Source organism: Thamnophis elegans, chromosome 5 (assembly GCF_009769535.1).
Source record: "Thamnophis elegans isolate rThaEle1 chromosome 5, rThaEle1.pri, whole genome shotgun sequence".
Classification (NCBI taxonomy): Eukaryota; Metazoa; Chordata; class Lepidosauria; order Squamata; family Colubridae; genus Thamnophis; species Thamnophis elegans.
The window spans coordinates 90603245-90620679 of record NC_045545.1 but is presented as its reverse complement, the minus strand read 5'-3'; the positions used below and the strand labels follow the sequence as shown (position 1 = coordinate 90620679).

The 17435-nt window shown below is 44.1% G+C and overlaps 1 protein-coding gene across 1 annotated transcript in view; it reads left to right on the top strand.

The window, feature by feature from the left end:
• The window catches only part of RBBP8NL (RBBP8 N-terminal like), a 29991-nt gene that overhangs the window by 2075 nt on the left and 10481 nt on the right, over positions 1–17435 (top strand). The window contains exons 4-10 of the mRNA XM_032218619.1: positions 2659–2771; positions 4015–4087; positions 8714–8849; positions 10309–10392; positions 13312–13475; positions 14761–15547; positions 17058–17169. Coding sequence (XP_032074510.1) covers positions 2659–2771; positions 4015–4087; positions 8714–8849; positions 10309–10392; positions 13312–13475; positions 14761–15547; positions 17058–17169 — 1469 coding nt within the window. The remainder of the gene's footprint in view (positions 1–2658; positions 2772–4014; positions 4088–8713; positions 8850–10308; positions 10393–13311; positions 13476–14760; positions 15548–17057; positions 17170–17435) is intronic.

Sequence of the window (17435 nt, the reverse complement as noted above, 5' to 3'; positions counted from 1 at the left end):
TAAGAGAAGGCCTTATTTATTTATTTATTTATTTATTTATTGAATTTATATTGCCGCCTATTCACCAATGGTGACTCAAGGCGGCTTACAGAATAAAAGACCACATTTAAAACAATAAAAACTAACAAAAAGAATCAAATAAATTAATATAGTACAATATAACAAAAATCACCCCCCAACCTCCCACTCCTGGCGACAGCAGATCACACAAGCCATTTAATGGGCTCCATCCTGCTCTGGGTTCCCCAACTGGAAAAACATGTTGTTGTAGTAGCAAAATCCCAGTACTTGTACAATGTTTATTGCTCTACTTTCCAACAATTTTTCCTCCTCTAGAGTTAGATATGCTTTCTTTCTTCATGTAATTGTGACCAGGTCCATGATCCATTACTGGGAAGTTTAGCTTGCTTACTTTTCTTTTGACACCCTTCCTTTTGCAAAATAAGCACTTGGCCTTATTTTCGGGGAGGTCTTATTATTTTTGAGGTGCAGGAGGCGGCGAGCGTGGTCACCTCATGGCTGCTGCTGTGTTGCAATATTTTCTGGGAGGGCTTATTTTAGGGCACGCGCTCAAAAGCCCAATTTGGCTTATTATCCAAGGAAGTCTTATTTTGGGGGAAACAGGGTAATAATCAATATAAGAGCATCACAATTCATACTGTACAATGAACATAATAACGCACGCACACATGTACTTAAAAAAAAATCTCCACTGCTGACTGGAGACATGAGCTAGTTATTGAGATCTGTCCCTGTTTGATATGATTTCTGTTCTAGCGGAACTTGGTTTTCAAGCACTCCATCCTGATGAGAAAAATGTGCATCAGGGTTAGAAAAGGGGAATACAGAATGACAGAGTTGGAAGGGACCTTGAAGGTCTTCTAGACCAACCCGCTACTCGAGCAGAAGACCCTACATCTTCTGGACAAATGGTTGACAAACCTCTTCTTAAAAACCGCCATTGATGGAACACTCACAACTTCTGGAAGCAAGCCGTTCCACTGATTAACTATGATTCTCAATAATCCAGGTCGTAGTTATCCCAAAGGTTCTTTTTCAAGAAACAATCACACTTTCTTTGCTTTTTATTTGAAGTCGTTTTGCTTCTCAACCAAGAAGCTTCTTTAGCTTTGACCAGATGGTGTGGAATGGAAGGATTTATACTCCTTGCAGACAGCTGGTCATTTACCTTCTTTTATAGAGTAATTGAGGTCACTTGGAGGTTTATCTGTATTTTCAGGATCACCTGAGTGCTGTAAATGGATGTGGAGCTTTTTTGGAACTGTTGAAATGACTATGTTGTACACTGGAGATAGATAATGTCCACTGATTCCACTGATTAATTGCGACAGGAAATTTCTCTTTAATTCTACATCAGATTTCTCTTTGACAAGCTTCTATCTGTTACTTCTTCTCCTGCCCTCAGGTGCTTTGGAGAACAGGTTAACACCCCCCCCCCTCTTCTCTGTGACAGTCCCTCAAATATTGGAAGACTGCTGTCATGTCACCCGAAGTCCTTCTCTTCATTAGAATAGATATATTTAATTCATCATAAAGTTTAGCTCCCAGCCCCCGTAACCAATCTTGAAGCTTTGGGCCAAATAAATAATGATTCTGAAAATCCTGAGTCTAAAAATGGGCTGATGAAATATCTATCATCTATCTATCTATCTATCTATCTATCTATCTATCTATCTATCTATCTATCTATCATCTATCTATCTATCTATCTATCTATCTATCTATCTATCTATCTATTTATTTATTTATCAAACATGTACAAGATAACAAGTATAGGTGTTAACATAAATATGAACAAAGGAAGTAAATACAGATAAATGAGGACACTAGACTAGACTAGACTAGACTAGACTAGAATAGAATAGAATAGAATAGAATAGAAATTAATGGAATGGAATGGAATGGAATGGAATTCTTTATTGGCCAAGTGTGATTGGACACACAAGGAATTTGTCTTTGGTGCATAAGCTCTCAGTATACATAAAAAGACAAGATACATCCGTCAAGAATCATAAAGTACAACACTTAATGATAGTCATGGGGTACAAATAAGCAATCAGGAAACAATCAATATCAATATGAATCGTAAGGATACAAGGGACAAAGTTACAGTCCTGCAGTCATAAGTGGGAGGAGATGGGTGATAGGGACGATAAGTAAGACAATAAGACAGGGACGGTAGGCATGTTGGTGCGCTTATGCTTGCCCCCTTTAGGGACCTCTTAAGAATGTGGGGGGGAGGTCCACAGTGGACAGTTTGAGATGGAAGCTGTGTGGGGGGGTGGGTTGATGCTGTAACAATGGAGTCGGGTAGAGCAACTACCTCAAATATCCTTGGGGAAAAGAAGGAAGAATCACTGCCAAGATGGTCAGAGAACAGAAATTTGGGTCTGAGGCAGAAATGTAATTTGAAAAAGCGTCTCCCTGGTTTTCACAAAGACAAATGGAGGGAGGGAGGGAGGGCATTCAGATTTGCAAGATTTCTGTTATGGTAAGCTTACAATAAAAAAATTATGACTTTGGTTTCCAAGTCTGATCTACCTTGAAGTTCTGACACTTGGTGTTGGTGCGGTACGTCTCCTCCCAGTTGGGTTTGCTACTCTAAAAACACCACCCTGCTTTTTTAATTATTTGAAGGTTGCGAGCTGGGCTCTGCGACAGATGCCAAGTGACCCAAGAAGTTGCAAAGAAGAAGCAACATGAGTTTATGAAGGCCCATTTTCAAGGTCTTCAACACATCTTCATCCTAAGTGAGTTCCGCTAAGAAAGAGATTCCTAGAATAAGCCAAATGAGTCAAAATATGGGAGATCCTCGGGTTGAAAAAATTCAAAGTTGCAAACTTTATACAATATATTTAGTATCAGAAACCAATTTTTTTTCTGATGCTGGAAAATGCCATTTCTTATATTGGAGTCATGGTGGCGCAGCGGTTAGAATGCAGTATTGCAGGCTCATTCTGTTGACTGCCATCTGCCAGCAATTCGGCAGTTCGATTCTGACCGGCTCAAGGTTGACTCGGCCTTCCATCCTTCCAAGGTGGGTAAAATGAGGAGCCAGATTGTTGGTGACTCTGTAAACCGCTTAGAGAGGGCTGTAAAGCACTATAAAGCGGTATATAAATCTTAACTGCTATTGCTATACATGGAGACCTGGGGGTGTGGTTTGGTAGTTTTTCATTGTAAGTTTTGTGATGGATGAAAGAATGTTAGGTAGTTGGTGTGCCCACCTTTCTAATTGTCCATGTCCTCCTTTTGCTGTTTAGATACCTAGTAACCCTAGGTCTGTGACATACGTGTTCTCTTCTTTCTGTCTATAATCTTGACCCCCATCTCAGCCATTAAGTCCCAGAACATCTGGGCTGGCAGTCAAGAACTGGTTGTCCGTGGACCACTGGTGATCCGCGAGAAAATGTTGGCGGGCCACAGAAAAATCTTTCCATTTTTTTGTATTGCACTAAATCAGGGACCCTCAAACTATGGCCCCTGGGCCAAATACAGCCCGCCGAAGCAATTACTCCCGCTTGCTGAAGGGATGGGGTCCTTCAGGCACTTAGCTTGGCTGCCTGTTTAGCAGCTCTAGCCCCTCCCCCCCTCCCTGCGAATCCAGGCGCTTTAGTGAGCAGTGCACAAAACTTCGGCCGGGCTCCTCAAAAGACAGAGTTTGCAGGGGGGAGATTTAGCGGCCGGACTGGCTATAAGAGAAAGATTCATTCTTGGCTGTATTTGAGATTCCTAGCGGCCATGAACAGCAAACCTAGGGTTAACCCCAGGCACTTCTCTCCGCTAACAGGAGGTCAAGCTAAGTGCCTGAAGGACCCCATCCTGTCACTGATTCATATTAGTGGTCCACAGGATTTAAAATTATGAATTTAGTGGTCCCTGGTTGGTGGATTTAGTGGAATGGTGATTTAATGGAAAGGTTGGTAACCCTTGATCTGGACGGCTGGGGAAAATTGAACTAATCCAACATTTTTCTCTTTCTTTCCATTCCAGCTAATGAACTGAATAAGCTGAGAGAGGAAAACAAGAGCCTGAAGGAAGATTTGAAGAGGTTATATGGCCCAGAGTAAGCTTTCCTAACTTTATCGTTTGGTATTTGGGATACTTGGAAGTGAAACCAATATGGCCGCCTTCTCCATTGCAAAGGTGGGCTGTTCCAAAATGTCTTCCTCCTAGAAAGGTGGTACATCTTGGGAAAGGTCTGAGAAGCCTCTAGGTCTACTTGGCCAATTATCTATGGGGATTCTCAGTCATTCGGGCCATGGTTGTCCCAAAAGTGCTTTTTTCAAGAGGCAACTGGACTTTCTGGTTTTTCTTTGAAGGCGTTTCACTTCTCCTTCCAAGAAGCTTCTTCAGCTCTGACCAGCTGGGGAATGGAAGGATTTACATTTCTTGTGACAGCTGGTTGCATTCTTTTAGCGGGTTGTTAAGGTCACCTGGAGGTTTATCTGTGTTCTCAGGTCACCTGAGTGGTACAAATTGGTGTGCAGTTTCAGCTCTGAACACAGGGAGTTCAAAGTGAGATGGATTTGAAAGATCTCAAGAGCTTTTGGTAGGCGTTGTGTTCCATTACTGGAGAAGAATGTGTCCCGGTTATTCTGAAAAGAGTTTGAGTCCTAACAGAAGTAGCAAAACCTGTGGTAGGACCATATATTTTTAGCCTGCAAGTGAGAACTTGCATAAAGTTTCCAAAATAGAGAAATCAAAGTTTAGCCACAAAGACATCTAGCAGATCAGAAAGGTTTTTACATCTTGGTATACATAGTCCTCAAATTACAACCATTTGGTTAGTGACCGCTAGAAGGTACAACTGCACTGAAAAAAGGGATTTTTTTTCACACTTATGACCATTGCAACATTCCCATGGTCACATAATCAAAATTCAGACACTCGGCAACTGGCACGCATGTATCACAGTTGCAGTGTCCTATAGTTTGATCAGCAAAGTCAATGGGGAAGCCAGATTCACTTAACAACCAAGTTACCAACTTAACAACTGCCGTGATTCACCTAACAACTGGTCAAGAAAAGTCATAAAATGGGGCAAAACTCAACACCTATCTTGCTTAGCGACGGAAATTTGGGACTTAATTGTGGATGTCGGTCAACCTATCTCTAATTCTCTGTTGCAAGTTTGTCTAATGCAAGTATTTGAATTAGCGTTTAGCACATATTTGGCTTTCCTTTAACTGTCTTGAAAATGGGTTAAGTATAGATGGTTCTCTACTTACAACCACTTGATTAACAACTGTTCGAATTTACAACAGCATTCGAAGAATGACTTGAAATGTCAAGTCAAATGACTTGAAAAAATGACAGTTCTCACACTAACACCCATCGCAGCCAGCATGCTCACGTGACTTCACCTCGCCCTCCCCTTGCTTTTGGCGCACGATGGCATGGTGGACCCGTTTCTCGACCTCCCCAGGCTCCAGAGACTTTCTAGGAGCCTGGGGAGAGCGAAAACGGCCTCCCACGCCCTCCAGAGGCTGGAATCGGCCCATTTTCCGACTTCCGGTTTGCGTGTTGGGCCGTATTTCTGATTCTGGAGGCTTACAAGTGAAGCTGTTCAAAGACCGTTCAAAGTTACAATGGCACTGAAGAAAGGGACTCATGGCCATTGCAGCATCCCCATGGTCATATAATCAAAATTTGCATGTTTGGCAACTGGTTCAGATTTATGACGGTTGCAGTGTCCCAGGGGGGTCATGGGATCTCCTTTTGTGACCTTCCGTCGAGCAAAGTCAACAGGAAAGCCAGATTCGCTTAACAACTGGGTTACTAACTTATCGCCTGCAGTGATTCGCTTAACAGCTGGGGCAAGAAATGTCATAAAATGGAGCAGAACTCCCTTAACAAATGCCCTCCCTTAACAACAGAAATGATGGGCTCGATTGTGGTCGTAAGTCAAGGGCTACCTGTATTCTATGTTCTGTGTACTAGAAAGTAACTTCGACTATCAGCAGATGGCGCTATTGCTGTATTTACATATAGCACCGGAAAGTCTGAAAAGCAAATTTGGGACTAAAGAAAGTGTTCCTGATTATCAGATTACACAGATTAACAAGAGTTGGGAGGGACCTTGTAGGTCATCTAGTCCAACCCACCCAAGCAGGAGACCCTACACCATTTCTGACAAATGGCAGTCCAGTCTCTTCTTGAAAGCTTGCAGTGATGAAGTTCCCACAACTTCTGAAGGCAATTTCTGTTCCGTTGGTTGATTGCTCTCACTATCAGAAAATTTCTCCTTATTTCCAGGTTGCTTCTTTCCTTGATTAAAAAAAGATGTTGAGACTTTAGAAAAAGGGCAGAGAAGAGCAATAAAGATGATTAGGGGACTGAAGGCTAAAACATATGAAGAAGGGTTGCAGAAACTGGGCATGGCTAATCTAGTGACGAGATGGACAAGGGGAGACAGGATAGCAGTGTTCCAATAACAGATAACAGATTAACAGAGTTGGAAGGGACTTTACAAGTAATTTGTAATTTAATTTGTAATTTTAATAGATTTGTATGCAGCCCAATCCCAAAGGACTCCGGGCGGCTTACATAAAAGCAATTTAAAAAGTATTTAAAAAGATTAAAAACACGAGACAGAACGACTTAAAAACAGAAACACAACATGCACTCAGTTGTAATGGGGCTGAAGCTCCATTGGTCATCTAGTCCAACCCTCCTGCCCAAGCAGGAAACCCTACACCATTTCTGACAGATGGCAGTCTAATCTCTTCTTGAAAACCTCCAGTGATGAAGCTCCCACAACTTCTGTTCCAACACTGTCAGGAAATTCTTCCTTAGTTCTATGTTGGTTTCATCCATTGTTCCTTGTCTGGCCTTCAAGTGCTTTGGAGAATAGCTTGGCCACCTCCTCTCTGACCAAATAAAGTGTTCCTGATTATCAAGCTTGTTTTGTACTGAATTTGATCCCAGGCCCCTCCGCTCTAAGTGAGGCTAGTGAGAAAACAGCTGACTTTTCAAGGACCTCTGAAGGATAAAACCAAAACAAGATCCTCCTTCATTGGGAGTTGCAGTTGATCCCTTTGGAATGAATGAGGAAGGGCACAAATTGGATCACTCAAGCAGGGACCTTGCATAGGCCTTTCGTACAATGGTGAAATTCAAAATTTTTTTTACTACCAGTTCTATGGGCATCGCTTGGTGGCCGTGGCAGGGCAAGGATACTGCAAAATCTCCATTCCCTCCCCACTCCAGGGGAAGGATATGTCAAAATCCACATTCCCTCCCCACTCCAGGGGAAGGATATTGCAAAATCCACATTCCCTCCCCACTCCAGGGGAAGGATATTGCAAAATCCACATTCTCTCCACACTCCTGAGGGAAGGATACTGCAAAATCTCCATTCCCTCCCCACTCCAGGGGAAGGATATTGGAAAATCCACATTCTCTCCACACTCCTGAGGGAAGGATACTGCAAAATCCACATCCCCTCCCTACTCCAGGGGAAGGATACTGCAAAATCCACATTCCCTCCCCACTCCAGGGGAAAGATATTGCAAAATCCACATTCTCTCCACACTCCTGAGGGAAGGATACTGCAAAATCTCCATTCCCACCCCACTCTGTGGCCAACCAGAGGTGGTATTTGCCGGTTTGGGATATTATGCATGGCCAAAATTTAATGCAACTTTACAAGACGATGCATTATTTGGACCGTGCTAAATGTTTAGTTTTTTTTAAAAAAAAAAATCTGTAATTTGAGGAAATGCCGGCTCCTTTCTAGAGCATAAAGAGTGCCCATACCTGTATCTGATTGTCCTGTTTTAAAAACAATCCCATATCATGATCTTCAGCATTTAACACAGAAAAATAGAGATCCCTTATCACTGGACAAGACCTTGAAAAATGTCCTATTATGCTCCTTCATAAATACTTATACAGCTGATAGATGACGAGGAGGAGGAGGAAGAGGAGGAGAACTACAATGTTATCTAGTTAGATAATGAAATGTCTGTAAGAAAACAACCAAATTCAGGGAGCATTAAGGACCCCACAAGTATAGAACTAATATTAGAGTTCTCCTGAGCTATTACAGGCATTTGTAGGTACATACAGGTAGTTGAACCCAAAATTTATGTTGCTGAGCAAGACAGTTTTTAAGTGATTTTTGCCCTATTTTACAACTTGTCTTGCCACAATGGTTAAGCGAACCACTGCAATTGTGAAATCAGTAACACTGTTTTAAAGTGAATCTCTTTTCCCCATTGACTTTTTACTGCATGCAATCAATCAATCAATCAGAATGGAGCTGGAAGGGGCCTGGGAGGTCTTTTAGTCCAACCCTCTCCTGCTCAAGCAGGAGACCCTATACCATTTCATAAAAGCCTCTTCTTAAAACCTCCAGCAATGGAGCACCCACAACTTCGGATGACAAACTCTTCCACTGGTTCATGGTCCTCACTGTTAGGAAGTTTCTCCTTAATTCCAGATTGCTTCTCTCCTTGATTAGTTCCCATCCATTGTTGCCTTGCCTTCTGGTGCTTTGGAAAATACATTGACCCCGTCCTCTTTATTCTCAAATCGCCCAGTGCCAAAGATGCCTGGCTTCTGTTTTTTTCCCCCCATGTCTCGCATGGGCTTTTTATAAAAGCCCATGCGAGCCATTCAGACAGATGCCTTTAAACCCTCTCTTGTTTCATCTTTGTTTTCGTTTGTTTCCTTTGTGTGGCAACAGGGACAGGCCGAAAACTTTGAAAGGGCAGCCCAGAGAAGGAAACTTCATCCCAGGCGTGTCTTTGTCTCTCCTCTCCAGCCGAAGCAGGAAACCAAGTGTCGGGAAAAACGTGAGCCCAGAAACAGAAGACGAGTATCCAGAGCCGCTGGAAGGAGGCACGTTCTCCTGCAACTGGGCCCAGTTGGCTCTTCAATCCATTCTAGATCAGGAACCTAGCAGAACCTCCAGCAGCAGAGAGATGCTACCTTAGGATATCTAGTTCCCTGTTTTGCACGTCAGGGAGCCCAGATTTAAGTCTCTTCATCAGGAAATTCTGGGGGAAACCATGCCCTGTTGTTCTCAACTGGAGAGATAGATGTAGTCTCAAGGGTGGGTTCTGGCTTCTTTTACTGCTGGATCGCACAGGGATGGACTTATGGGCACATGCCTGATTTGCAAGCGCTTGATGCGCGCTACGCACACATGCACAGAAGTAAAAAATTGCTTCTGCGCATGCGCAGAATACAAAACCAAGATGGCGGCGTTTATGGTGCCGCCGATAGAACCGGTTCGGGTGCGTGGCCAGCCAAGTTACTACCTACTTAGCCGAACCGGTCTGAACTGGTAGGAACTCATCTCTTTGTAGTCCTCTACTTACAGCCATTCATTTAGTGACCATTTGAAGTTACATAGGGCACTGGGAAAAGTGACTTATGGTTGGCCTTCGAAACTTACAACCATTGCAGAATTCCCACGGTCGTGTGATGAAAATGTATTTATTTTCTTCAAATTTATCATTTATTTTTATTTTATTATTTTACTAATTAAATGTATATGCCCCCCCATCTGGCAGTCCCGTGACTCTGGGTAGCTTACAACATGCCAAATTTGGGTGTTTGGCAACTGGCCGGTATTTATGATGGTTGCAGCTGACTTCCCACAGACAAAGTCAAAGGGAGAAGCCAGATTTTCTTAACGACCACATGGTTCGCTTAATAACTGCAGCGATTCGTTTAACAACCGTGGCAAAAAAAAGAGAGATAAAAATCAGGCATGACTCACTCAACGACCATCCTGCTTTGCAATGGAAATTCGAATCCTGATGGTCATAAGGCGAGGACTACCACTCCTGAGCCAAAGGGTTCCATTGTACTTAGTGCCTTAGTGACATGAGCCGAGGTGGCGCAGTGGTTAGAGTGCAGTACTGCAGGCCACTTCAGCTGACTGCTAACTGCAGTTCGGCGGTTCAAATCTCACCGGCTCAAGGTTGACTCAGCCTTCCATCCTTCCGAGGTGGGTAAAATGAGGACCCAGACTTGTTGGGGGCGATATGCTGACTCTAAACCGTTTAGAGAGGGCTGAAAGCCCTATGAAGCGGTATATAAGTCGAACTGCTATTGCTATTGCTATTGCCTTCCCAATGGATTGGGGACTAAAACTCCCAGCATTTCCAGCATTTCTTACGGGTGGTCATGTTGGTTAGCAATTTTAGGGACTGGATTCTCAGTGGATCCAGAGAGAACCAGGTCGGAAAGGATAGTCTGCAGTTTAAGAAGAGAAACGTCTCCACTTGTAAGCACTACATCATCTGAAATAAATGTTCTTTTCTTGTTACAGATGAGTCTCCTGAACACAGGCTTTCTCCAGAAAGCAGAATCTCCCCTAACATCCTCCTCCACGGAGACCATGCTCTGGATATGGTAAACTATTTCCTGTCTAAGCTTAGTCTTTTTTTGTTGTGGACTGCCAGCAGAGCAGATTCAGACAGTGAGGAGGTTGGGGAGGAACATGGGCCAGTCCTGGAGTTTAGTCCTGATGAGGGCTCTGCACTGGAGGAAGAGAAGGGGCCAGGGCCGCCTGACAGTTATCAGCTGCCTTTGGAGTCGAACATCAATTGGGGCAGAAGAACAGCTGGAGCCTGTTCCCAATGTGGGCATGCCAGATGAAAGGAACAGCTAAGGAACAAGGGTCGACTTGGGAGTAAGGTGGATGGTGAATGGCCCCTCCCATAGGGAATAAAAGAGGAGCAAAAGGGGAAGGGAATTTGCAGGAGACAATTCATTCCTGCATTCTGGCCAAGTATTGCAGCGTCTGAAAGATATCGGCCTGGCCACTCTCCAAGCCTACGAGAGCGTCTTCTGCCATATACCTCCCTCAGACCAATAAGATCGCACAGGATGGACCTTCTCCGGGTGCCGTTAGCAGGACAATGCCGACTGGCGACGCCTAGGAGTAGGGCCTTCTCTGTTGCCGCTCCGGCCCTGTGGAATGAGCTGCCCCCTGAGATCTGGGCCCTACCCACTCTCATGGCCTTTCACAAAGCCATTAAAACCTGGCTTTTCCAGCAGGCTTGGGGCTGTTGACCCCTTGATTGAGGTCCAGCCCCTTCCTGATTGGGTGTTTGTTATGTTTCCCTTTTTAACCTTGTTGTGTCCAATTGTTTTTAATAATTCTTTTTAATCTTTTTTCATTTCTTTAAGCCGCATGGAGTCCTCCGGGATTGGGCGGCATAGAAATTTAATGAATGATGATGATGATGATGATGATGATGAATGATTTTTGCCTTCCCTCCTCACATTTGATTCTTGACGTTGGGCTATCAAAAATCCCCTGGAGATAAGAATAGAAATGGTTAGTTGGAAACAATTTATGAGCTGTGATGGTGCAGTGGTTAGAATGCAGTATCAACCTTGGGGCTCATTCTGCTGACTGCCAGCAGTTTGGCAGTTCCATCCTGACCGGCTCAAGGTTGATATAGCCTTCCATCCTTCCGAGGTCAGTAAAATGAGGACCCAGATTATTGAGGGCAATAGGCTGACTCTGTAAACCGCTTAGAGAGGACTGTAAAGCACTGTGAAGCAGTATATAAGTCTAAGTGCTACAGCTATTGCTATTGGGCACTTCACAATTGGCTTGAAATTAGGAAAGTTGGGGTTAAGTTATATAGTATCAGAAACAAGTCTTTCTGATGCTGGAAAATGTCAATTCTTATATTATAGCCATGGTTAGAATGCAATATTGCAGGCTGCTGACTGCCGTCTGCCAGCAATTCGACAGTTCAATTTTAACCGGCTCAAGGTTGACTCAGCCTTCCATCCTTCTGAGATCAGTAAAATGAGGGCCCAGATTGTTGGGGGCACGATGCTGACTTTGTACACCGCTCAGAGACGGCTAAAGAGCACCTTGAAGCAATATATAAGTCTAAGTACTATTGCTATTATGATAGAATCAGAGTTGTCTAACTTTGCAACTTTAAGACTTCAACTCCCAAATTCCCCAGGATTTAAAGTCACCAAGGATGGACAACCTGAAGGCTAGATAAAGTGAGAGAAATAATCAGGTCACAGCTTCCTTGTAAAAATGTTGACTTTTTGCCCAAATTATTAATCCTATATTTAATAAGCAATTGTGTTTAATATTCCTATTTTATACAAGCTGGAGAATCTGGCTTGACGTGTTCCGGGATTACTCTTTCAACTGCAGCCTTCAAAGTGATCTATTTATAATCTATGTTTGTCATGAGCAGATCTCCATGGACCTTTCCAATTTAATGGCTCTGTTCTGACTTGCTTAATTGGGTCACTTGGGAGAGAAAGTATTGTAGGAACAGCAAAACTGGGTTAATTAACTGACCCAGTCAACCACTGTAGTCCCAGAGGGTTATTTTTAACCCATAGTGGACCCCGGCATACCCCAAGGGTTACACTCACCCCAAAAGGGAGACCTGCCAACCAGCTGACCCATTTTGCATTCTCAGCCTTTTTTTCTTGAAGACCTGGGGGGAGGGGGGGATGAAAAATTAACCCTTGCCATTCCAGAACTCATCACCAGGGACTGGTACCACAGAACACGGCATTCTGATTGGCTGCAGCGTCTATGCCCAATTGGAAAGAAGGAATTGATTATTTAGCTAGCTAGTTTTTTCTAGTTATCTAGCTGTCATTTACCTACCTCATCTATCATCTATATATCTTTATCCATCCATCCATTTATCTATATCATCTATTTTCTGATCTATTTAGTTCTATAGATCTATTTTAATAATGTGTCTATCTATCTGTCTGTCTATCTGCTTGTCAGCATCCTATTATCTATCTGTTTATTTATCTGCCGTATCTACCATATCTATCTACCATATCTATCTACCATATCTATCTATCCATCTATCTATCTATCCATCTATCTATCTCTATCCATCCATCTATCTCCATCCATCCATATCTTATCCATCTGTGTGTGTCCGTCTATCTGTCTATCTACCTATCTATCCATCCATCCATATCCTATCCATCTCTCTCTATGTGTGTGTCTGTCTGTGTGTCTGTCTGTGTGTCTGTCTGTCTGTCTGTCTGTCTATCTATCATCATCCATCCATTTATTTCCATCCATCCATATCCCATCCCTCTGTGTCCGTCTGTCCGTCCATCCATCCATCCATCCATCCATCCATCCATCCATCCATCTATCTATCTATCTATCTATCTATCTATCTATCTATCACCAAGGACCCCATAGTTCAATCCTAAGCTAGAGATATTATCTTCTATCAGTCCATTGACGTCCCAAAATTTGAAGTTTTCTTGTCCTCACTTATTCCTCTCGTCCGTCTCTGTTCTTAGAGCTCTCAGAAGAGGGTCAACCAATTTCAAGAAACCATTGAGCTGATGAGAACCGGATCCCGAACCTCCTCACAAGAAAGAGATTACCCAGGCAGTGGCTCCCCACCCCTTACAAGCAAAACACCACCATCTCCTCATTGCGATCAAAGTCTCAGTCTTGAAGCGTAAGTGGTTATCCCTCCAACACTACCTTGGTGGCGCAGTGGTTAGAATGCAGTACTGCAGACTACTTCTGCTGATTGCCAGCTGCCTGCAATTTGGCAGCTGAGCCTGGAGGAGCCGTTTTCGCTCCCGGAGGCTTGTGGGAAGCCTCCAGAGCCTGGGGAAGGCAAAAATGCCTCCCCCCCGCCATGGTGCAGGAGGCTGACTAGGCCACATCTACCATGGCTACATCCACCCAACAACCAGACAGAGAACCTGTTTCTAAAAATTTTGAAGCCCACCCCTGGTCATAAGTGTGAAAAGTGGTCATAAGTCTCTTTTTTCAGTGCCGTTGTAACATTGAACGGTCACTAAATGAACTGTTGTAAGTCGAGGGCTACCTGTATGAGTTCTTAGATCTTTTGCTTATGCCAATCTTTACCAAGTTGATCTTTATTCGTGTCAGAAGCACCTACAAATTATAGACATATAACATTCAACATTGAGAAAATAAAGTAGGTACAAAACAGGACATTGAAATATAGCATGGTTTTAAAAAAAAGTAGAATAAATAGGATTAAAACTAGATTAAAATCAACCTGAAAATGTTCTCCTGTGAATTATTCTCTGATAGCCCACAGGCCCAGCCAGCAGTTTTTGGTCAAATTGTTTGGGAATTGTGTTTGATGTAGGCAAGACATCTCAACTGTAAGAGCCAGTTAAGGTACCTCCCTGTCACCCCATCACAGCTGCTGGGCCAGACGGCCTTGACTTTCTGAGAAAGGAATGTTCTTTTGACTATATATCACCCCCACTCTGTAAAATCCCCCCTCCCATTTTCCCACAGTAGAAAATGTGGCTCACCGACAAATGTGCACCCGACAAATGCACGCCGACAAAACCATGACGACAAAACCGCGACTTCAAAAGCGCGCCAATTAAATCGCATCGACAAATGCGTGCTGACAAAAGCGCGCCATCAGAAACAACGCGAAAACAACGCGAAAACAATGTTAACAACCATAAGCCTAACCCCAACTCTAACCCTAACCCTAACCCTAACCCTAACCTAAAAACCCTAATCGCGCTTTTGTGGGCGCGGCTTTGTTGGCGCGCTTTAGTGGGCGCGCTCTCGACATTGCGGTTTTGTCGCCGCAGTTTCATCAGGCGCACATTTGTCGGGTCACGGAAAATATGACAGGCCTGAAGTGCCCCAAGGTAAAAGATGGCTTCCAGATCTGACAGGTTGCTTACAACGATAAAACCTTGGTAGCTTGTGTCCCAAAGTGACGGTGTTGATTCTTTTAGATTTTTAAGAGCCAACAAATCGGATTGCCGAGCCTCCCCATCACCTTGCGAGAACCTGAGGCTCGCCACAAAAAAGGAACAGCTCTACCTCTTCAACCAAAGCTTAGCCCTGCACCATCTTGGCCTGCGGAATAAACCTGCCAGCAAAGAAGGTGGTGATTTCCCTCACCACCTGTTACTGGCTAAGGAAGTCGGCAGTCGAATGAAGCCGCAAGAGGAGTGGGAAAACCAAGCAGCCATCTTGGAACTTCCGGGGGCTGTCTTGTACATGAAGGACCATCATTTGGAGAACAGGCTGCAGCTGCTGAACAGCTCGGAGAAGCTCCGGTGTTTCTTGATGCAGCAGGAAGAGAAAGGAAGAAGCGAGGAGAGTTCAGATCAGACTTGGAGTCAGACCCTTTCCCTATCCCTGAGCGTCGGCAAAGACGGGAAGAAGGAAAGACCCTGTCCAGAAGACTCGGTGGATGATACACTAGAGCAGCGGTTCCAGGTCAACAGAGAAAACCCGGACCGAGGAGAGGAAGCCACATCTGTGCAGGACCATGCCACGGAAGCACCTCTGGATTTATCGGATTACGGAAGGGGGAGAGAAAGTGGCTCCAACTGGCACCATCGGTCCTCAGTGAAACACGAAAGGCGAAGTCCAGGAGGAGATGAGAATGAGGACTCCGTTGCTCAGAAAACCTCTTGGTCCAGTTGGCTCGGTAGAACCCAGAAACACCATTACGGGAATCAACAATGGGAACAATTCACGGCCGGAGCCAAAGAAAATACAGTAGTTTCTCAGGTAAGAAATATATGTTTTCTATATATCTATCTAATTTTGGCTATTTCTGTCCCATCAATTTCCTCTGTATATTCAGCTACTGCATTTTTCGGAATATAAAATGCACATTTCCCCCCCCCCCCCACACACACACACACAAAAAGAGGGTGAAAATCAGGGTGCGTCTTATACACTGAATATAGCATTTTTGGCCTCCTGAAACCCCACTCTTCTCAAAAATGGATGTGCCTAGGCTTTGGGAGGCCTGCGAAGTGCTCCTGGGGGCTGGGGAGGGAAAAAGCGAACAAAAAATGGGCCGCTTTTTGCTCATTTTTGCCCCCCCCCCAGCCCCCAGGAGCACTCTACAAGCCTCACAAAGCCTATGCATGCCTTGTTTTTTGCAAAAAACGGGCATGTTGTTGCAAAAAATGGGCTATTTTTGCTTGTTTTTGCCCCCCCCCCCAGCCCCCGGGAGCACTTTGCAGGCCTCTCAAACTCTCTGCATGCCCTGTTTTTCACAAAAAATGAGGCGTGCAGAGGGTTTGGGAAGCCTGCAGATTGCAAAAGCTTTTTTTTTTTTTTTAATTTACCTCTTCAAAATCTTGGTGCGTCTTATACTCCGAAAAACACGGTACTTCACACATACTGGTAGTCCTTGACTTGCAATCATTCGTTTAATGAGCGTTCAAAATAAAAATGGCATTGAAAAAAATGACTTCTGATCATTTTCACACATACAACCATTGCAGTCAGAGGTGGGATTCACTTCCTGTTACTATCGGTTCACCCAACATCAGAAATTTGAGCACGTGTCATCCGCATATGAGTGCAGTGTCACAAAACATGGCAATTCGCTTGCGCATACTGTCCAAGGATGCATTCGATGTCAAAAAACACAGTGATATAGGACGGGATTGCACCCGGGCAGGTGGGCCACTACTGGTTCGCCAGAACCGGTCCAAATCAGCTGAATACCACCTCTGATTACAGTATCTCCATGGTCCCATGATCAAAATTTGGGTGCTTAACAATTAATGTATTTATGACTGTTGTACTGTCCTGGGGTCATGTAACCTTCTTTTGTGAACTTCCCAGCTGGGCTTCCGATAAGCAAAGCCAATGGGGAGAGCCAGAATCACTTACGAACTACGTGATTCACTTAACAACTGTAGCAAAAGGTTGTACAATAGGGCACAACTCATTTAGCGACAGAACCTTTGGCCTTAATTGTGCTGATGAGTCAAGGAGTACCTGTACTTTGAGGCCACTTATAATTGCTTACAATTATACTTGCCTATTAATAGCATGCCGAGCGATATGGCTCTGTGTGCCACTTCGGGCACGCGTGCCACAGGTTCGCCATCACGGATATAGGGTGTCCTGCTTGAGTAGGGGGTTGGACTAGCAGACCCCCAAGGTCCCTTCTAAACCTATTATTCCATGTTCTGTCTTCTAACGTAGTCATTAAGAATGTTTCAGGACTTTCTAAGGATGTAACTTTTGTCTCTCCTAAACTCCGGGTCCTCTGCAGGTATCTTTGCTGCGAGAACCTGCCACGACCAAGACATCTTCACAGGATTCCACTGCTGACACAGAAGTCAAGATGCCTTTTCAAGTGGAAAATCAAGACCCGGAGAGGCCAGGTAAAAGAGAACCGTATTTTGCACTTTTTTCTGGGAGAAACTAGACAGCCATTTGAGTGAAACGGTGTAGGGTCTCCTGCTTGAGCAGGGGTTGCAGTAGAAGACCACCAAGGTCCCTTCCAACTCTGTTATTCTGTAATATATACCGTATTTTTCGGAGTGTAAGACAAACCTTTTTCCCTCAAAAAAATGGGTGAAAATCTGAGTGCATCTTATACACTGAATACAGCATTTTTTGCCTCCCGAAACCCCACTTCCTTCACCAA